This window comes from Podarcis bocagei, assembly GCF_964188305.1.
Source record: "Podarcis bocagei genome assembly, chromosome: 17".
NCBI lineage: Eukaryota > Metazoa > Chordata > Lepidosauria > Squamata > Lacertidae > Podarcis > Podarcis bocagei.
The window spans coordinates 1647914-1670345 of NC_138143.1; the positions used below are offsets into that span (position 1 = coordinate 1647914).

Sequence of the window (22432 nt, forward strand, 5' to 3'; positions counted from 1 at the left end):
GTAAATAACAGGATATATTTATCCGAAAGTCTTCAAACTTACACGACCCTTTAAAAATTAGCTGATGAAGGTGAATACATCGAAACAGGGCCCTGTCCTGGTTTCTAATCCATAATTGACTTCTGACTTCTGCTCTATGCTTGAAACTGGGTCTCCATCTGCAAGCTGATAAATTATAAGGATCAACATTATTGTTGAGTGAAAAAGAGAAAATCTTTGTAACGAATTATTGTGTTATACATATCTTTATGAGTTTGAGTTTGTAATCTCTGTTAGAGTTTGTAATCTCTATTTGAGTTTGTAATCCTTGTCAGAATACATACTTTTGAATTGATTAGTTTTTGTTACTATTGACTATTGATTGAGGGACCACTCCCACTATTGAAACTTATATTGGCCTGAGTTCTTGGTGTGCTTTTTTCTTGGTACATTTAATAACAAGAACTCCAACTTATTTAAGGTTGGGAGTTCTGCAATGACAAAGTTCAAAAGATGTGCGTTCAGCTCCCTTTGTTGGCAATCTGTTCTGGAGATACACTGCAGTGCATACTGCGTCTGCCCACAACTTATGGGGTAGGGATGCATCCTTTAACACGCACCTTGTCATCTCCATGATGGACCTGAACTTTCTCTCAGCTATGGAGTTCTGTTGTGGGGTATCAGGAATTGTGGTTACATGCTCAATTCCTTCCTTCGCTAGGAGAGATTGCATGTCATTTGAACAATATTCACCCCCCATTGTCTGTCATTAGCATAGCTGGAGCTCTCTGGAATTTGTTCTTCACCATTGCAAGTTAGTCCTTGAACATTTCCAGCATTTCACTCTTTTCCATGATGAAATAACACTGCACAATACTTTGAAAAATCATCAAGAAATATTGGTATGTACCTGTTCTTCCCCATTGAGGGAACATTCATAGGTCCACATAAGTCACTGTAGACTATGTCAAGCACTTTGTTGCTTCTCTGCTCGGTCCAAAGAGGAAATGGAAGTTTAACTTATACATTTTGTTGGTGTTGTGTTGCTCTTTGTTACCTGCAGTCCCCTTGCAAGCTCTTTTCTGTAGATCCAGAATGGTGTTGGTGTCTCTGTGTCCAAGTCTTCTGTGCCACAGCTCCAGGTCCTCCTCATGCTTATGGTTTGAGTGTGCCACCTTAGCAGACTGCTTCTCTGAAAGATCAACCTCATATATGCCATTTATTAGCTTGGCTTGAACAAAAACTTCACCATTCTTAGTCGCATTACATTCTCCATTACCAAAAGTTATTTGAAAACATTTTCTGTCCAAACTAGACACACTAAGCATATTACAACTCAGTTGTGGAACATATAAAACTCTTTCCACAATAGTATCCATTGCTTCATTGTTTATATTACATTTCAAAGTTACAGAACCTTCACCTTGAGGTTTAACAACATTGCCACCTGCAATTTCAATATGAGATTTAACAATATCATTAATATCAGTAAAATAGTCCTTTTTATATCCAAAATGTGAAGAAGCTCCAGAGTCAACAATCCATTTGTTTGATTTATTTTCACGTCTCTGAACAGTTAAACTCTTTTCTTGCAAAAGTAAGGTGTGTTCACATTTCCCCTTCTTTTCTTTTTCTTGTTTGGATCCTTACAGTTCCTTGCAATGTGGCCCTCTTTGTTATACTTAAAGCACACAACCTTCTTGGGTGTGTCTTTGGCCTTTGTAAACTGTCTGGACGCATAATTAGTGTCTTTACTCCTCACATTTTGGACTGGAGACTCTGCTCTTGCTTTGTATTCCTGTCTCAAATATGCAGTCAGATCTTTAAAAGTTAAACCTTCTTTATAATCAAGCAAATACATCAAATTTGGATCCTAATGATGCTAGGAAGAAAGAAGTCTTCATATCTTCACTGAGTGGACTTTCCGTGAGTTGAATCTTTTGTACTATAGCAGTAAACTCATTTATATGCTTTGAGAATTCTGCTTTATGGTTCATCCTCAGTTTAAAAAGCTCACGCAACAGCATCCTATGAGAGCATTTCATGGTATCTCCATACTGTGGGAATGTTCAGGGATGCAGGAGAGGATATATTGTCTGATTATATCCTTATCCAACTTGTGTTAACAAGTTCCACAATTTCAGCAGAGTAACATTCCCTTCTTTTAAATTTGCAGCGGCTACATTTGCTCAGGCTCGCTAAAGCCTCTATAATAACTGTTCTGGTATTTCCCCTTATTCACTCATAAAATATAAGAGACGACACAGTCTTTTACAAAAGTATAAAAATAGTTTACTCACATTCTGTTCACAATCAGATCCCAGAAGGCAGACTTAGCTTAATGAAGTAACAGTGGCGTAGCGTGGGGGGTGCCAGGGGTGCCGACCGCACCGGGCGCAACATCTGGGGGGGCGCGAGTCCAGAGGGAAGGGACAAGTTCCTTCCTCCGCCGGGCTCCCCGCCGCCACCGCCAGCCTTGCGCCCTAGCGCGCGCGCCCCCCGCCGTCGCTGTGGCTGCACTCCGCTCACTGCTCGCAGGAGGAGCAGCCGCTGCAGCAGCGCCGACGCCGCCACCGACGCCTGGCCGGGCACGGGCAGCCTCTGCACCCTGCCGCCGCCGCCATCCCCTCGGCCCAGCCACAGGCGGCGGCTGCTTCTGCCTCCATCCTCCTCCGGGCAAGCAGCGTTGTTTGCGCGGCAGCGCCAGCGGCAATTCGCAGATTAGGGGTTGGGGGGCGCAAATTACTTGCCTTGCCCCGGGTTAGGGGGCGCAAATTACTTGCGTTGCCCCGGGTGCTGACAACTCACGCTACGCCGCTGTGAAGTAACATACACTTGGAATCTATCTTATAAGAAGACAGTCCCTTTGTCCTCTTTTGGCTGGAAGCCAAGAGGGCATCTTTGGCTCAGTAGATGTTGTTTCTTCGATGCATGTGGTGAAAGAGAGAGAGAGAGATGGCTGCCCTGCCCTGTGCTTTTGTCATTATCTGCACAGGTGAGGCCACACCCACCTCTAGTCACATGCAGAGGAAGTCTGTCCCAGCCCAGAAGGAAACAGGAAGTTTACCTGCTGGCTGGACAAACATCCCTCCCCATGTGTAAACATGTTCACTCTAGGAGTGTTGTACTTGACTGCTCTTGTGTTTCACATCCCACACATACATGCACTCTAAATCATTTAAAATTTGAGACGCATCAGCTCTGCAGTCAACCTGTGATAACTGTTCATCTTTAAGTCCATCAAAAATACTAGTCTTGGCTTTGCTATTTTGTAGCTTCCATAATCTAATTTTTGCTAAGTCCTCTTCACTCGAGCCACTAGGCTTAGGACTTTCAAAAGCATCCAAAATCTCTTGATTCTAGGAGTACTATCAAATGTTGCTTCCAGTGAACAAAATTATGTTCATTCAGCTTAGGCATTCTTGGCCCTGCATCTTCATCAAAAACCACACTAGCCATCTTAAAAATCAAAAATTTCAAAAATATTCAAAATTTCAAAAATTTGCCAAAATTTCAAAATTAAAATCTCAAAAATCTCAAAAGTAAAAGCAGCTCTTTACTGTCTTAGGTACTGTGAACTCCAAGGGAAAGAGGCGTGCTTAATTCCCTCACACAATGGAGCAATAGACCATGTTCTTACCAGGAAATAGACAAAGAAAATTACGATTCAGCTTAGGATCTCAATCCTTTGCAATCCTTCAAAAATACGCAACACCGGGCCAATAACCCTTTGTGGGAATGTTGTGGGTAACAGGAGAGGATATATTGATTAATATTATCCTTCCTAACTCACGATAGCAGAGTGTATTCCCCCTTTACACAACAGGTAGCTGGTTGCAGATTCGTTAGAATCTCTTAAGTTCTTTTATTCCTGGTAAGACCCCCTTTATCCCTCCTAAAAGAATAAAGACACCACAGTCTTTATTCATAAATAACAAAAATAAGTTTACTCAGGATCAGGCAGAGCACAGTGTGATCCTTGAAGGCAGGCTTACGGCTTGAGGTTACAAATAAGTACAAATAGGTTTACCCCATATGAGAGATAACCCAGGGACTGGTGGCTGAGAGCAGCAGTGCAGTCCAGGTGAAGCAGGAAGCAGACAGGACGAAAAAGAGGGGAGGGAGGTAGCTACGTGACTTGGCCTTTTACCAGGTCTGGAAAGGTCATACCCCCTACTGGTCACATGCAAAGGAAGGAGGCTCCAGCCAGGAGGAACAGGAGGTTTGACTGGCTGGACCAACATCCCCTGCATGCCCACTCTAGCAAAACAAGGAATGTTGTACTTGACTGCTCCAGTGGATTACATCCCACAGAAAGGAGATAGGAGGGCTGTAGGATAAAAGAGAATCTGAGCTGCCCGTTGTACTAGACAACACCAATGTATGGACTCAGCAGATGCATTCTGGTGGATTTAGCCCTGGAAAAGAATCTGTGGCTCCTTCAGTGGTCAAAGGAAAGCAAGCACATGGTCCAAGAGAACACCTGGTCTCATCTTTGAGATGCAGCAGATTAGAGATTACAGACCCGCGAGCCGAGATTCTGGGATCCTGGTGTCTCTAGGAAGCAGGCCTTGTGAGCAAGGATGGGGGGAGAGTGGTTTTCCTGGCCACCCTTGTTCTTCATTATCACACTTCTTCTTCTTCTTCTTCTTCTTCTTCTTCTTCTTCTTCTTCTTCTTCTTCTTCTTCTTCTTCTTCTTCTAGGAGCCTGAAGCCCGACTTTGTGCTGGTCCGTCAGCACGCCTTCAGCATGGCCCGTGGAGGAGACCATCGTGGCATCGTGATAGGACTGCAGTATGCAGGAGTGCCCAGTGTCAACTCCCTGCATTCTGTGTACAACTTTTGCGACAAGCCCTGGGTGGTGAGTGGGGGGAGCCGATGGTTGGGGCAAGGACTGTGACTGTAGGCTTTGGACTAGGTGGTGACAACAAGTGGAGTGTTTATTGGCATACCCACAAGTTGAAGGACTAGGGGTGTGTACACACTCTATCTTTAAAGCATACTCTTCCCCTCACAGAATTGTGGGCACTGTTGTTTACCCCTTAGAGAATTATAATTATCCAAAACCCTTAATGAATGAAGAAGCCCAGGATTCCTGGAGGGACTGGATGTGTTTTGAATGTACTTTACAGGTATCATGTGTACACAGGGCTCATTTGCTCATTCTCTTCCCATGGAACAATCACTAAATTAAAAAGAAATTGACATAAAGCTGAGACACTAAAACTTGAATGGCCAGTGAAAACCAGTTAAAAGCCTTGGCTAAACAGGAGAAGTGTTAACTAAATTGTGGGCAAGAGGCTTGGCAGGATTCAAGCAGAGAGGCTGTTCTAGAGCATAGATGACACCATTCTTGGAGGATAAGGCTTCCAGGGCTACTAGGCATGAGGGTTATATTGCCTCCAGTATTGGAGGAACTAAGCCTCTAAATCCCAGTGGGTGGAGAACCTGTGAGGAGAGTGCTGTGCTGTTCTGCTCCGCTTATGCTTGCAGGATTCTCATGGGCTTTTGGCTGGTTGCTGTGGGAACTGGATGCTGAACTAGAGGCACCTAATCCTGCAGGGCTCTTCTTACATTGCTGTAAGCTCACCAGATCCAGGCAAGGATATGGCAGCCTGCCTCAGGCATGGAGCAGCTATTGGGATGCCATGGGCGCAATGCACAGGCAGTGGCCTGGTTGGCCACTGTGGGAGCAGGATGGGGGAGGACCTCTTGGCCTGACCCAGCAGGCTTCTTCTTATGTTCTCATGTTCTTGCTTCATAAATAGAAGGGAAACAGAGCAGAAGGTCATAAGAAGGAAGGCTAAGGTAATGACCACCACTTTGATTTTGGCCTGCAGCTGATGGGCAGCTGGTGCTGCTATGCCCAAAGGGGACTTCTGGTGGTGGCTAGGCAGCAGCATCCTGCATCAAGTGGAGTTTCGAATGTCTGCCTGTGAAGGCAGCAGCAGCTCCCAGAGGGGAAAAGGGGTTCAAGGAAGCAATAGAGGCAAATGGGAGAGTTAGAACAGAAGCGAGCCGAGAACAGATTTAGAAGGTCTCTTTCTTGTTCTGTCTCTTACCTGTGGTGTCTTCCTGACAGTTTGCCCAGATGGTTCGCCTCTTTCGCAAACTTGGACCGGAAGAATTCCCGCTCATTGACCAGACCTTCTACCCCAATCACAAGGAGATGGTAAGTTGGGCTGGAGTGTGGTGGGAGGGCTAGAGATACCATATTTCTTCTTCCTTTTTTGTGCTAGATCAGTGATCAGAGAGGCTTGAATAATAGATTTGTAGAGTTGGAAGGGATCCTGAGGGTCATCTAGTCCATCCCCCTGCAATGCCGTAATCTCAACTAAAGCATCCATGACAGATGGCCACCCAACTTCTGCTTTAAAATCTCCAGGGAAGGACAGTCCACAGCCCCCCATAGGGAGACCATTACACTGCCAAACAGCTCTTACTGTTCTTCCTAATGTTTAGTTGGAATCTCATTTCTTGTAACTTGAAGCCAGTGGTTTGAGTCCCACCTTCCAGAGCAGGAGAAAACAAGCTTGCTCCCTCTTCCATGTGACAGCCCTTAAGATATTTGAAGATGTCTATCATATCTCCTCTCAGTCTCCTCTGTTCCAGGCTAAACATACCCAGCTCCTTCAAGCACTCCTCATAAGGCTTAGTTTCCAGACCCTTGATCATTTTGGTTGCCCTCCTCTGCACACGTCTTAGCTTGTCAACATCCTTCTTAAATTGTGCCAGAATTGGACACTGGACTCCAGGTGTGGTCTGACCAAGACAGAAGTGAGAGGTACTATGACTTCCCTTGATCTGGACACTATACTTCTGTTGATGCAGCCAAGAATAGCATTAGCTTCTTTTGCTGCTGCATCACCCTGTTGACTCATGTTAAGCATGTGGTCTACTAGGACCCCCAGATCCTTTTCACATGTACTTCTGGCAAGCCAAGTGTCCCCCATCTTATATTTGTGCATCTGGTTCTTCCTGCCTAAGTGCAGAACCTGACATTTGTCCCTTTTGACATTCATTTTGATGGTTTTGGCCCATTGCCATTTTCAAATGGGGCTGTCATGGGCTTAAATGTTGGCTGGCTCTCATTGTGCACTGGATTTAAATGACATGGGGTGAGATCCCACAGCTTTCAGATTCAAAATATGTCACATGCTTCCTTATATGGTATTCCCATGGACACACCTTGCTGCTCAAGAGACTGCGGCTAGGACTTTGAATAAGGGCTTGGACTGGGGTTTCCCAACCCATGGTTTGCATTTGCTGTTACTGGAACTAGGGTCATGACTGCTAGCCACAATGGCTTTGTGCTGCTCACACAGTCAGAGGTAGTTCACCTCTGAACACCAAAAGCTCCTCTTCTTTCTTGCTTTGCTTTGCTTCAGTCATTCCTCTTTCCTTAGCATCTGCTATCATAATCTAGCAACCCTTCCCAATCACCCTTTCCTTCTGTTTCCTCCTTGCCTTTAAAACAATGAACTACAGAGCTGCAGACAGGGAGTTTTTATTTTAAACTCTTCTTTCAACGCCTAGTATAATTGTTAGGCACAGTGGTGGTGCTGGGGGGGGGGGGACCACTTCCAAACAGTCTATTGCTGTAAGCAGTTGCTCCATTCCTTCCTCTTCAAGCTGAGCCACAAACTGCAGGGAACAGTCCTCCACTGCCTGTGCTTGAGACCCTGCAGAGTGGCCTTATTGCCTTCATTTCCTCCTCCTCCGAGGTTCTCTTGAGTACACTGCAAGCCCCTTAGCTACCTCTGTGGCATTAGGAGCCGCATTTGAACAGCTTGGAAGCTACATGGGGCTAATGATTAATATTGAAAGCAGATGCTTTGGCAGGGGGCAGCATTTCAGGTTTATGGGGAAGAGCCAGGAGTCAGAGGGCAGTTCCAGACTGTCACTATCTGCTAGCGGGAGTCAAACACATGATGGCCAATTCAGGTTGTGCAGTCATAGTTTATGGGGAGATCTTGTGTGACAAGCCTACTCTCCCCCAATACTGGGCTTTTTGCCTGAAGAAGTGACAGGGAAATGCACTGAAAAGTGGTATAACGTTTGCTTTGGTACAAACAACTCCTTCAATAGCCAGGGTCAGCTCATCTCCCTGCAAACAAATGAGGCTGGAGGCTCAATAAACAGGTCGTCTGGAAGGGCCTGCAGAAAATGTCAAGGTGGGAAGGGCTCTATGGCTCATTTTGAAGAAGATTCTCTCCCTGACCACTGAAGAACAACATCTACAACTTCCCCTGGCTCTATGCCTTTTGCAGAAAACGTTTTGGCTCTTCTGGTTTTTCTTCCAGAAAAAGAACTAGAGGCTTGCTCTTAACAGAAACTTCAGATTTTCCAGGCAAAGAACGAACAAGGAAGAACAGGCGGGGGCAGAGAAGGTGGTTTGGAACTGATGTTTATTTTTAAAAGAAACAATCCAGAGATAGGAAGGGAAGGGTCCACAAAGAGATCACTGCCTCAGGAGAATTTTGCGAAGGGAGCCCGGCCCTTGAGTGCTCAGCGACTGCCAAGTGCAGAGGCCGGTGCTTTCGCCCCGGGGCAGGCAAGCCAAGCGTTTGGCCTGGAAGCCATCCCATATCCTGGACATGATCCCATCTGTCCACAGGCACTGGTTGTCAGAAGTGATGGAGCACGGCATGGAATTGCAAGGCACAACCTTTTTTTGAAGGAAGAGTGACACACAGAAACATGAGTGGACAGACCCCCCCTCACGCATCATAGCAACATCCCATCCCCCACCTCTGTTGACCAGTCCATGAGGACAAGACGGGCCCAAGACATTTTGGCACCTGAGGTTAGCCAGAAAATGGCACCCCCTCCCCACCAGGGAAGAAGGGGGAGGGGGAGATCTACATCAGGAACAAGTGAGGTGGGATAAGATCCATATCTGGATCTGCTTCCTCTGTGAATCATCTTGCCTGAGGCAGTGACCTCACCTTGCCTCATGGGTGAGCCGGTCCTGCAGGAGGGCAAATGGGGCACTGCTCCACCAACCTCATTCTGCCCTCAGCCAGCCCCCACTTGCCTGGCTTCTTTCTTACATTTTGGAAAAATGAAGATCTTGGATGCTGCCTCCATCCATTCTTCTTTGATTGTTAATGAACTATAAAATTTAACATCCTATTGGGGGTCTCTGTGCCTGTCATTGGCTCTGGCGCCACCTACTGTTGGTCTCACTGCCTTTTGCCCTACCAGTTCCATTGCACCCCAGCCATCACAGCTGGTGATGTGTTAGCTCTGCATTGCCCTAATCGTGAGGACCAGCCACCAGCGACCTGAGGACTCACTCTGCCCCACAGGGCTTTCCCATGGGGAAGCCCATAGTTCCCAACAATTCATAGTCATTTTCTTCCACTCAGGGAGATCAAATGGGGGAGAGTTTCGCCAAAGACTCCCTTGCTCTCCACACTGGAGAAAAGGGGATGAAGGAGGGAGCCCTGAGTCATGTCAAAGAGGGTGAATGGATGGAGTCAGTGCTGCTGACCCCTCAATCCTTGCTCAGTTTAAAATATGGTTCCTGTTAAAAAATAAATTAGGGTCCAAATAGGGTTGCCATATTTCAAAAAATAAAAACCAGGACACCCCAGGACAAAGCGCCACCTTTCGGAACCCCCCCCCCAACATCAATTCTGCCTTTGTAATCCTGGACATATGGCAGCCCATACGTATAACAGATAAGGAAGCACGTCTTTCATTAGACCCTTTGCTGCCAATGACATTGGCTTTTGAGCTAGACAGAGCTCTTCAGAGGGTGCATGCTTTCTGCTGGAGGGCCTGCCCCGTCTGCAAGCATATGCCCTCCTGTCCCTGGGGTCCCTCTGAAAGGGTCTGCTGGGGGCCAGGTACTTACTGTGCAGTTGCAGCCCTTGCTGTAGTCTGAACTCAGGCCTCGCTTCTGTGCAAAGGACAGCTGAGACCATGGCTCGATGAAGGAGCAGGCCGTGATCATGGCACGGTCACCTTCCAGCATGCCTGTTGGGAGGTGAAAAAACAGGTAAGACAGAAAAGTTAAGTGTAAATATGGAGGAAGAGAATATAGAGGACTTGCTCACAAGGCCTTGTCACCCCCAGACCTTGCTTTCATAACTAAAATTGTAACCTGATGAGAGGTTTGAAGGTTTATCAATAACTCCGCGCATCTTTGCAAGCATAAGCAGGGTTGTGCATAATTTGCCCTTCGGTGTGTATGTGTGTAATAAAAAAATCTTTTCCTGGACAAATGCAAATTCCATGCTCCCCAAAAATTGAATTGTGTGACCTGAGTACATAATTCATATGAGACCATTTTGTATGAGTCATTTTTTTGCATCATTTGTTTAGTTTTGCCTGATTTATTCTGACTTTGGTAGTCATGGCTCAGGTTAGAAAGCCACCCCTTTGAGCATCTCATTCAGCCTTCCCTCTGCTTTTTGAGATTTCCGCTGTCATAACAGATCTTTAAAAACACAAGGGCTAGAAACCTGCTGCCACGGCTTCTTCTTAATTAAATGAAAGCTGATATTCTCAGTCAGTTGAATTTCATGCCCCAAACGACATTATGTGTTTTCTTGTGTTTCTTTGGAATCATGACCCATAGCTAAAGTATCCCTGGGAAGAAAAGAGATTTCACTAGTTTCCTAGGCAATCTACTCTGTTATTAAGCTGCCCTTTCAAAAAGACATGCTGTGTTTATTTATTTTGGGGGGGTTTTGGCCACTAGAGCAGAAAACATATTGTTCACATTCTTTTGTTACAAGCAGCTTTGAGGCCAGCCTAGACAAGCGCTCACTGTGAGATAAAACTATTCCTGGGTGGTGTCATCTTTGACTGTAGGGGTGCTCACATTCTTGATTACTCATCCATTTAAAAGAACAACTCACTGACTGCACATAGAAAAATTGGCTGTTGGCGGGAGGAGGCATTCTGGCCTGCCCCAAAACTATCCATGAGATGTTGGCATCCTTTGTGCAGCAACTATTCCACCTGCCTCCATGGGAGAGCATTCAGTTGACCAATCCCACTCCTGTATTCTGAAGAGGTGCTGTCCACATAGGAGTGCATGTCCAAAGTCTGTTTTCGGGGCCTAAGCTGGCCCACCGGTCGATTTAATCCGGGCCCCGTGGCAATATATGTCCTTGGGGTAAAATCCTTCAAAAAGCTCATCAAGTTTGGGGTTAAATCCTAGCTCAACAACTTCAATCCTAAAAAAAGCTCAACAACTTTGGTCGGCCCTCATGCCTGTTCACTTCATCAAATCTGGTGGCCATCTTTGGAAAAAGTTTGGGCACCCCTGAATTAAGCTGTTGGTCTAGATCAGGCCTGAGCTCTCTGACAAAAGCTGGGATTAAAATGTTCAAAATCTACAGTATAAGGGCTACTCTGGATGCCCTTTTCCTTGGGTATTCATGATGATTTGTGCTCATGATGGTATCAGGGAGGTTACACAGGATTTCAATATGATTTGCACCTGGAAAGGTTTCAAGACTGCTTTGTTTCTGATTGGTGATTCTCCGTAACTTCCTCCTGAAATCTTGTAACTTCATTGCCTTCCATTGAAAAACCTCCCCAAACCCGTTTTTGTGTGCTCATGTCCAGAACCCAGCGCTCCCAAGGAGGTCTTGCATGAGGCTGACTTGTTCTTCCTCTCTTCTAAGAGGGAAGCTTTGTGAGTGACACAGTCCTGGGTGTCACGAAGGCCCTGGGCTGGTTGTGGCTGGTCCAGAAAGAGGAGAAGATTCAGATGGGTGTCAAAGCAACCGCAGAACAAAACCATTCAGGATATCGCCAAACCCTTACACTGGTTGGCACTTTCTAAGAATATAAGTGGAGCCCTGCAGGATCAGGCCCATCTAGCCTAGCATCCTGTTCTCACAGAGGCCAACCAGATGCAAACCAGGCAGCAGCAGCAGCTGCAGCTGAGCAGAAGAGTCTTCTCCCCTCCTGCACTTTCCTGCAACTGATTCAGAGCCTGCCAGTGGTCTGACCATAGCTATCCTGGTTAGTAGCCACTAATGACTTCATTCTCCATGAGTTTGTATAATTCTCCTTTAAAGCCATCCGACTTGGTGGCCGTCACAGCCTCTTCACCCCTTTATTTCCCTATTCTCTCACTCGTGGTGGTTCAAGACATTTAGACACCTGAGAGAGAAAATTCGTTGGTGCCTGCTCCTGTAAAACAGCATGCAAGCGCCAATTTGCTCCTTATCAGTGGGAACTTCAAACCTGCTGCCAAAGGCTTTTGTTCCTGTGACGGGGCTGGCCCTGATCCTGGAAGGGCCCTAGAGCTGTCTATCCTTTCTTGTGCAGTTTGGCAGGGGGTGCCTCTGAGCATGTGCAAAGGGTGCCATAGCCACTCCCCTCATATCTAGACCTCGGTGACATGGCGCTCCTCTTGACAAATCCATGCTGCCCTCAAATGACTGTGAGCAGAGTGCGCATAGGCCTGCCTTCTTTCACTCAGGGTTATTTGTGAGTTTCAATTTGCCCCAAGTGCTCCCTGGCAAAAAGACGGTGCACCATACCTGCAATGACATATTCTTCTCCTTTGAGAGGACCCTTGTGTTCATAGCCGCAGAGGCTTTCCATGGCAGGAGTGTGGAGGAAGCGGACATCTTGCATCTCCTCAGGACCCTTGTACACCTGTGCAGGGGGGGGGGAGGTGGGTCAGTGACCAGGAAGGGGCCAATAGAGGGACAGGTGCAGGGACAGGACTCTTCCCGGCTCTTACAGAAGTGGGGAAGAGGTTGTAGCTCAGGGGGAGCACATGTCTTGCATTCATGATTGTTCAAGCCCCATAAATTTAACTGATGATGATGATCATCATCATCATCATCACCTTAATGCTGAAGAAGGGTCTACTGCTGAGAAGGCTCAATCTTTTGCCACCTCATGTGAGCTCAAGGGAGTACCTGTCAGTGTGTTGCAGAGGCCTCGGGGGTGCAGACAGCCTTCAGAGGCAGGGAACCTGAGGGCTGCATGCCACTAGTGGTGGGGCCAGAGGCAGAAGCATCCTTAGCAATGTACATTTTGCCTTTGTGCTGCAGGCTGTTTTCCTGCCAGACAAGCATCCTCAGAGCTCAAGGGCACCTTGCAGCCCCCCCTTCCCGTCTAGAGGGTGTTGCAGGGAGTGGGAGGTGAGGATGAAAACAAAGGAAAGGAAGGGGGGGGGGAACCAGCGGTTCTGAGAATGCGTACTGGGTGGCAGTGCAGAGCCTAGATAGCTGCATCTCTCTGCAAAAGCTTGCAAGGAAGAGAGGCAAAATGCTCACTTTGCATGGGAAGTTTGTAGGCTCAGCAAAGGCAGCATCTTCAGGGAAGAGGGAAGGAGCTGCTGAGGATGAGGAACACTTGACTGCTGCGTTTTGTTGCTGCGTAGATCCAAGCAGGCTCGCTGGCTGTGGAATGGGATCTCCACCAGCTTGTCCTGCCCACCAGCATAAGGGCGGCTTTAGGGGATCCCACTGGCGAGTCTCTGGGTTACATTATAGTAGCGGGAGAAGCTCACCTTGGTGGTTTTGATCTCGTGTCGCATCCACCACACTGGTTCCCCTATGGAGATGTTCACCTGCTGCTTGCTGACTCCCACAAATTTACCCCGAATCACTGCAGAGGAAAAAACGGTATTGCATCACAGCTTTTCTTCCATTCTCCCCAGCTCTCCTGGCTTTTGACCTTGACTTTCATACGCCTCTCTCCCATTATGCTATACCCTAAGGAGGGATGGAATCTTGTCACCTCGGCTACGGTTTCTTCTGCGATTTGTCTGCTCTGCAGCCTCAGAGTTACACCCAGACCTGCTCTTCTCACAAGGCCTGCAGCAGGGAACCATTGGCCCTCAGATGTTGCTGCACTACAACTCCCATCTCCCCTAAGTCTTGGCTCTGCTGGCTGAGGTGGGTGGGCTTTGGAGCCTGACCACATATGGAGGACACCACAGGCTCCCCTTCCTCACACTCGATTTCCCCATAAAACTACACTCTCTTTCTCTTGTAAGGGTCAGAGTTTTGAAGTCCAACTTCTAACAGGGATGCCTCCCCTTGGAGTTAAGTCAGTGATGCCCTCCATACAGACTACCTCCCATCATCTCACCTCTGACTGTGCTGGCCATCTGATATCAAAAGCCCCCTGAACACAAAAAGTGGAGAGCGGGCTGTGACCACCTGGTGTTTTTAATGTAGACATTTAGATTCTGCTCTTTCAGTGCAAAACGTGCCACTCTGAGCAGCTTACAACAATAAACTGCATTACAAACCGCAATACAAGGGCTCAATGAAGAAGGGGGCAAAGTCAGCCATTAAAACCAAATTATAAAAACAAAACAAAAGCTTGCTGGAACAAGGAAGTCTTCAGTAGTTTGGGGGGGATCCTGGTGACGCTTTTCAGAGTTCCTAAAAAGCCACTGGACAGATTTTCCTGCAGCTATGTTCATGTACTGGAGTTGTTGAAACACCACTTGCATTTTAACACTCGGCTGTAGATCATTCACATTTTTGTCATAGATCTGCTAGGAAATGCAAAGTGAGATGTAATCCTCTTTGTAGGCTCTCCCATAACCTCCCTCCAAGCAGGCTTTTGGAGGAAACTGAGCAGGAGGAGGGAGGGTGTGTGTGTGTGCGCGCGCGCGCACGCGTGTTTTGATTGGACTGCAAGTGGAAATCCCACTCTGAGCTTCTCCCCCTAGTCCAGCCAGGGAAGCTGCTTTCTCTGTGCTGTGTTGTGAGTCTGCAACCAAAGAGGACTCAGATTACTACCGCTTTGTGATGGGCATAGCTAGTGCTCTCCTCTGATTAGGTCCTTGGAGGGACTGTCGCTGGGGGCAGGGCATCTGCTCTGCATGCAGAAGGTTCCCGGTTCAATCCCCAGCATCTCCAGGTAGGGCTGGGAATGTCCCATCTCTGAAACCCCAGAGAGCTGCTGCCAGTCAGTGTGTAGGCAATGCTGATCTAGATAGTGCAGTACTCTGACTTGGTATAAGGCAGCTTCCTATGTTTGCATGCAGGAGCTCCCAAAGTCAGTCTCTGGTGCCTCCAGTTTAAAAGGATCAGGGAGCAGGTGATGGGGGGAAACCCTCCCTGGAAAATTGCTGCCAATCAGAGTAGACAATACTAGGCAAGGTTGGCAAATAGTCTGACCCAGTGCCTTTTTCTAGAAAAATAGGTGCTGGCACTCACCATGAAGTTGTTACAGTAAGTGTCACACTTTTTAACAACAACAAAAGAGGTGCCGGCACTGTGTCCCCTTGAGGACCCCCTGAAAAAGCACTGGTCTGACTTGATAAAAGACCTGTGATTGCAATTTTTGTTACTAGTGGCATAATAATATATTGATAACAGCTGAGATCAGGGTTTAGAACATGTAAACCAAATAAGTTCTGTTGTATTCAGTCACACTGGTGATATCTGTCTGCAATTGCCCTCCTGCTCCCCACCTCAGTGTTATATGAGTCCTGAGCCTCTTTCAATCCCAACCACTTTCTTTCATTCAAGGAAAGAACAGAAATCTTAAAAATTCAAAGGGTGAATCACCTAAGGAGCCCCTTCAGAGGAAGCCCTGTGCAAGGACTTCTGCTTGCACAAAAGAGCTCCCCATTTCTCCTTGGAACTGGCTGGGGGCGGGGAGGCTGGGAGAACTGCAGAAAAGCAGACGGAAGGGACAAGAGGGGGCGTCATTCCATCTGGCTGAAGTGCTTGTGCAGATGGAAGATTTGTAATAGTGGGGCATTGCATCCCACCCCAAATTTAGAATGTGTAATAAAATAAAACAGCCCAGAATCATTTTATGTTAAAAAATCTTTTTTAAAAAGAGACAAGAAAAGAAAGAGGCACATTTTTTAAATCAGACTCTAGCCTACCAGCTAAACATGCCTATTTGCCTAATTTATTTCAGTGATAGGGTCAAAGTTTCCTAGTGACAGTTCTGGGGGGCGAAATTAATTGCCGGATTCTATACTGACTGTAGCTGAGGTACATAAGGGAAGACGTATCGATTGTATACTGCCAGCAGGGGGCAGTGCAGGGCATATTTACTTATTATCAAGTGCGCACTATTGCAGGACTTAAAAATGCTTCTGAAGCCCTTTTAAGGGGGTGTTAGCAAGCACAAGTATTGAAACAGTTCCAGGAGCGTTTAGAGGGGATAAAACCTCAGCATACCATAATATATGACCAAGTTTCCATTTGCGCTGCCAACCTTCGGTTTGTGTGGTGTTTGGGTTCCTGCACTTCTAACAACTGCCTGGTTTGCAGAAATTTCGCATGTGAAGCTTTTTCTGGGATGGAGATGAATTGTTGGGGGAAGGTTCAATTGCCAAACTTATCCAGGTGAGGTAGCTGAAGATGAGGAAGACCCAAGAGCCCTGCTAGAATCCTCATCTTCAACATCCTCATCACCATCTTGGGGCGCTTCCAGATAACCTGTTTATTGACTCTGTGTCCTGATTTGTTTGCAGGGAGTTTAGATGACACTGGCTATTTAATGAGCAATTATTCAGAGGCTTCTGTGAGGATGTTAGATGACAATGCACCAAAGTGAGGTGGCTTTCCAGCGCATTTCCTCCTCACTTTCCTTACTACAAACTTTCAACTACAACTGTGCAACCAGAATTTGCCAGTCTCCCATCTGAAAAGAATGAGAGTCTGGAAGCCCCCCTCAATCCAATTGCCCTAGGCATGCTGAGATGATGGGCGGTTCTTCTGGGTATAAGCGCTCACCACAGGAAGTAATCCAGAGTGAAAGCATTGCTAGTGACTTCAAATCACACTCCTGAAGTCTGACTACTCAAGTGGCACTGGTATGCCATCAAACCCTTTAAATGACTGGATGCGAACACACAGGCTGTTGGTACAGGAAGGGGGGAATGTGTAGATTTGCCAACTTAGTTACTAGCCTGTTTATGCACCTATATAGTTTGTGGTCTGTCTACAGCCTAATGTAGCCTGAGACATGTTAGAGAACAATGGTCTTCCCTTTTATAAAAATACCTTTGTATTAGGTCTACCAGGCAAGTGGCTATTTGCAACCCTGGGGCATAGTGGTGAATTTCAGTTTATGGGAGTGATGGATAGAATTCACAGAATCATGGAATCATAGAATTATAGAGCTGGAAGGGACTCCGAGGGTCATCTAGTCCAACCCCCTGCAATGCAGGAATCTCAACTAAATCATACGTGGCAGATGACCAGCCCACCTCTGCTTAAGAACCTCCCAGGAAGGAGAGTCCACCACCTCTTGTGGGAATCTGTTCCACTGTCAAACATCTAGGACAGAGGCAGACGACCACATTCCCTCATGGACAACCTTCTTGGGGGCTGCATGACCTAGTGGTAGGAGGGACTAGAGGTAAAAGTGGGCGGGGCTTGCCTTTCTACAGTAGGTTGCATTCACACACTTCTAGCCAGGCAAGCAAGAGGCATGACGACTGTTTAAGGACACAGAATAGCCAGGCAAAAACATGTGAGGAATACGTGGAGCAAGACAAATGAGGGGTGTGGTCCTGGGAAGAGTCCAGAGGGCTGACGAGGGCCACATTCAATGCCTGAGCATGAGCCCCCCCCCCAATGCAGGGACAAGGAAGAGCATTAGGAGACAAAGGGGAAGCTGTGCCCCAAAGGGCAGAGGAAGTCAGACAGTGCCCAGAGGAGGGCAGTGCGTGGACCTAGCAGCGTCCAGAGACTCACCAACGTCAGCATAGCAGTATGCGGATTGGGGGTGCCGAGGGGCACAGGAGCAGGCTGCAGTTGGATCCCCCAGCAGAACCAGAAGGAGGAAGCTGGCCGTCAGGAACCCACACACTTTAGAGGTGTCCATTTTTAACCCAAGGAGAGAAGTGACTCAGTCGTGACCTGGAAGGCACAGAGAGAGCGAGAGAGAGAGAGTTGTTTCAGGAGAGAGACCTTCAGAAAAAGGGGTGGGAACATCATCCACAGAGTAGCACCTGCAAGGGAGTTCTCTAACCCTGGCTGAACAAAGCTCTTTGTGTCCCGGTTTTGTGGGTTGGGCAGGATCGAAAATCAGGGGTGGGAGGAGAGAAGGATCACTTGGCATGGGGAGAGGCGGGAAGGACCCCAGGGGCAGCTCCCTCCACCCTGGGTGGGTGCCACCCAAGCTGTGCAGTGGATTCCTCTCCCTATGGGGACACCCCACCCGGGCTGGGGCAGTGGGTTGAAAGGGGGAAGCCTTAGCAGGAAGGGCAGTCAAGCGCCTGAGATGCCTGTGCCAGCGGAGGAAACTGCTGGGAGGAACCGGGGCCGCCTTGGGAATCCGCAGCCGGGCGTCGGCTTCCTTCCTCCACAGGTCTGGGGGCTGAGGGGTCTTTCTGCCAGGGGCCCTTCGCTCACCTTGCTCTCTGCCGCTGCTCGCTGCCCGTTCAGCCTGCAGCTCCTGGGCTTTCGGGCTGGTATTTAAGGCTCACCCCACTTTCCCTCGCCTCTCCTCCCCCTGCCTGGGCTGCCAAATGGGCGTGACAGCAGCAGCCTGTGGTTTTGAGCGAGCCATGCCAGGGCGGAGCGCCTCTTGCCTCACTCAAGACTCTTTCTTCAGGGAGAGACGGGGAAGGCGGGAGGGAGCCGCTGCAGCCCCCACCCCCCAAAAAGGGTGAGCGGAAGTTTGGGATTACTCGCTTAATTGAAAGAAAGTGACGGCGGTTGTTTCGACGGCTGGCACATCCCTCTGGAGCTCCCCGAGTGTTACTCTTGTACTCTGGACTAGACTCTTTCCTTCTCGGTTTGATCACTGAAATTTCCTCCTTCGTTCTTCCGATTTACAGTGTGTTGGTAACTACCTTCGTGTCACAGAAATTGGCATACTGAATAAGTGAGATAGAATCATAGAACTGTAGAGTTGAAAGGGACCCTGAGGATCATCTAATTCCAGAGTCCAACCCCTTGAATTAGCAGGAATATGCTGCTGTCCCATGCAAGGATCAAACCTGCAAACTTGGATTATCCGCACCAGGCTCTAACCAACTGAGCTATCCATGCAGATGGCATTTCTTACTGAACAAATCAGTCTGTGATTTTTAAGTCTGGGCAAGCTTCTGAGTTTCACAGAACTTCTCTTTTGGTAAAATAAGCATTCCGATGACAGGAGATTGCAGGAAGCAATTCATAAGGGAGTGAGGCAGATTTCTGCACCTCCTGGAGACTCTGAAAGCTCCGTTTGCCTCCTCCTCCTCCTCTTAATTAACTGCCTTTCGCATATATGTCTCAAGGCGATGTACATAGTATAGCAAAAACAGCAGAGAAAATAACTGCAGGTGAACTGAAACACAATAAAAGGAGACAACCATGGCAGAGACAACCATTCACCCAGTTGGGAAAGCTGGTCAGAACAGAAATGGGGTAGTTTGGAAAATAACTTGGCTACAAGATGAGCTTTTGCACGGAAACAAGCCAGGAGCTCCGGATGCAAGTTTGGCAACATGCAAACGGGCTTTTTCAGGGTGTTCCTTGCTTGTGGAGTGCTTTCCCCAGGGAGGCTTGCCTGCTACAACCTTTATTTTTAGTTACCAGGCCCTTAAGAATTTCAAGTCCTTGTGGCCTCCTTTAGTGGGGCAGGCTCTCTAAGTTATGTCTTTTAATTGTATAGTTGTGGGGTTCTTTAAGGTTTTCATTGGGTTTTTTTGTAATTAGTTTTAGAGTTTATATTGTGTTTGTAAGTTGCTTTAGGTCACTTGTGGGAAGAGTGACTACTAAATATTATTATCAGTAATAATAAGTCTTAAGATGTTTCTGGAAAGTGCAGAAGAGTGTTGAAGAGCCCTGTGAAAATAATTCTATGCAAACACAAAAACTTCCACCTCCTTTGAGCTCCTAGCTTTCTTCAGGGCCAAAGGTCACACTGGCAGCTAAGTTCATTTCCAAACCACCCCATGACGTCTCCTCACCTCTGCTACTCCTCTTCTGCTGTCTCTCAGGATGAGCCCCAAGACTATCCCTGATCAAGCTGGAATGTGTGTGCAACTTCTGTGCCATTCATAGAACCTCACAAGCATGTCTTTTCAAGTTAGCTAAGGTCACAGCTACACCTACCTTTGAATCCCTCTTATACCACTTTAGCAATCGTGGCTTCCCTCAAAGAATGCTGGGAACTGTAGTTTGTTAAGGGTGCTGGAAATTGTAGCCTCGTGAGGGGTCTCCTAACAACTCTCAGTACCTTTAACAAACTTCAGTTCCCAGCATTCTTTGGGGGAAGCCAGGACTCACTCTCTCTCTCTCTCTCTCTCTCTCTCTCTCTCTCTCTCTCTCTCCCTCTCCCTCTCCCTCTCCCTCTCCCTCTCCCTCTCCCTCTCTCCCCATGTGTGTGTGTGTTTATTGCAGGTATATTCTGCAACACGTAATTGACTCAATATTAGTGCATTAATGATGGATGGCTTTATGACTGCACATCATTCCGCTCTGTCATTTGTCCTATGATGTTCTCCAAATGTTACTGTGTTACTGCTGTTTGGAGGCGCCCTCTTAGTGCAGCAAAAGTGGGACAAAAATAAAGCGGCATTTTTATGGTATAAAAAGGTGACAGGATTTTAGCAGGAAGTGACGGGGCATGCACCAAATAGAAATGAAGCGGTGTGATCACCTGAAACATTTGCAGGTCTAAATGATAATGGAAATGTGATTGTGTATAATCTCCCCAATAATGTTTTGATATGTGAAATTAAAAGGACTTTGCATTGTTTTGTAAGACGCCTTGGGAATCCTGTTGGAACCTGAAAGTGCAGGATGCTAATTGCTGTAGAAATAATATGAAAAAGTGGTGCTTGCATAGCTATCCTTGACCTTGGTTTGGCCTCAGTGATGGCACAAGACTAAGTTCCTCTACAGCACATGTTGCTGCTACTGACTTTCGTGTTCCCCCACTTCTGGTGCTGAGCTCAAGGACCATGCAGAAGGTCACCGGGTGGCTCATACAATTGCACGCTGGTGTATGACTCAGGAAAGGGGATCCTAGGTCTTTTCTTCACCACTGCTCAGAAGTACAACTCAGCAAATAAAGAGCCCTGAATGTTGCTCCATTAGAGTGTGGGGATTTTGGGGTCACGTTTCCTATCTTGGCTCCAAAGTTGGGTGCAAACCTTCCAGTCTCACCTGCTTTCCAAGACCAGGACTAGAAGATCTGGTTGTAGGAAACTGAACGGGCAGGCCTGGGCCAATGAACTTGGCAAGAGTTCTCCTTCAATATGCAGACATTTCTGCTGCAAACACGGAGGCTCAGTATGGATGCTGCCCAGTCTTCTAACCACAGCTAGGAAAGTGAGATCACCCTGAGGGCATTGGTACTACTCCCGCTTCCAACGCTCCCTTCCATTTCCAGAGCTACCCATGGGTAGCATTGCTGGTTTTTTCCTAACTGTGGTTTGTTCAAAACTACAACATGGAGGTTAAGCATGGTTCTCAAGCTGCAGTGCAAACCTAGCAATAACCACTGTTTGCACCAAAAATAAAAAAGAGTGTGGAATTAATTTGCAAGAGTGAAGGGTGCATGAGAAGTGTGAAGGTCCCCAATGTTCTAGTTTCATGGTTTTAAGAGACTGGGCAGCAGACACTGAGATCTTGCTCCGAGGGCCTTCTGGCGGTTCCCTCACTGACAGAAGTGAGGTTACAAGGGTGACAAGAACAACCTCTTCATCCATGGACTACACAGATGACACAGCCTAAGGTGCACTCCATCCTGCCGTGAGCTTGTGGTGGTTCCAACTGGGTGAAGTGGGTGATGGCACAGAATGTTCTGCTTGAGGAACAAAGAAAACAGACTGTTTGCAGTCCAGCTTGTGTGAAGGGGGGAATATCTGTCCTCTTGGCTGGAATTCAAACTCACCGGCCGGTTCTTTGGATTGTAGGTATCTACTAGTCACAAATTTTCCAGCATGTCTCTGGGATCTAATGGGCCAAAGTAGACTGGGTTTGGAAAAAGAGCCACCTGTGTTCTATTTCTATCCTGTGTGTCTCCATGGTTTGAGGAGAGAAAGGTCAGGAGGAAGGCTGTGGTCAAAGAAACGGCTGAATGAAAAGGGAAAGTGAGATTTTCCATTCATCACCAGCAGGAAATTAGGCAGTGTTTTTGTTTATGTTTGATTTGCAGTGTTTAAGGATGAGTAAAAGTTATTGGGAAAGTGAGATAGGCAGGGAAGGCCCCTGGTGATGGAGCATCATCAGCTCCCTCCTGCTTCCTCACTCCTCATCCCTCCAGGGCTCCTGTCTCCTGCCTGGTTTGCCCCCATTTCTCTTTTGCAAAGCCCCCTCAGGGCATCAGGAGTCAGGGAGGAGCTGTGACATAAGGGGAACAGAATGGGAACCAAAAGGTGAAGGTCAGGAAGGAGGAGGAGGAGGAGGAGGATAATGGGCCCACACAGTGACTGTTGAGTGGGTGGGGCAGAAGCTGAGTGATGTGTGTCGTGCCTCAGGCCATACTGCATATTTTCGCAATTCTCATCCTCACCCTACTCTGGTCTTACATCATGGTTATC

The 22432-nt window shown here is 47.4% G+C and overlaps 2 protein-coding genes and 1 long non-coding RNA gene across 4 annotated transcripts in view; 1 reads left to right on the top strand and 2 right to left on the bottom strand.

The window, feature by feature from the left end:
• LOC308577352 overlaps positions 1 to 22432 on the bottom strand; it is a 210648-nt gene that overhangs the window by 69192 nt on the left and 119024 nt on the right. The gene's annotated exons all lie outside the window — the stretch shown is intronic.
• Positions 1 to 22432, top strand: part of SYN1 (synapsin I) — an 88079-nt gene that overhangs the window by 27033 nt on the left and 38614 nt on the right. For both annotated transcript variants that reach the window (XM_081177375.1, XM_081177376.1), the window contains exons 4-5: positions 4684 to 4840; positions 6062 to 6151. In XM_081177375.1, the coding sequence (XP_081033501.1) occupies positions 4684 to 4840; positions 6062 to 6151 (247 nt within the window). The remainder of the gene's footprint in view (positions 1 to 4683; positions 4841 to 6061; positions 6152 to 22432) is intronic.
• TIMP1 (TIMP metallopeptidase inhibitor 1) lies at positions 8371 to 18429 on the bottom strand. The gene is made up of 6 exons (XM_081177466.1): positions 18306 to 18429; positions 17646 to 17810; positions 13475 to 13572; positions 12492 to 12609; positions 9842 to 9963; positions 8371 to 8647 (listed from the first exon to the last, which is right to left on the bottom strand). The coding sequence occupies exons 2-6, from the start codon at positions 17773 to 17775 to the stop codon at positions 8441 to 8443; spliced, it is 675 nt and encodes a 224-aa protein (XP_081033592.1). The 5' UTR covers positions 17776 to 17810; positions 18306 to 18429; the 3' UTR covers positions 8371 to 8440.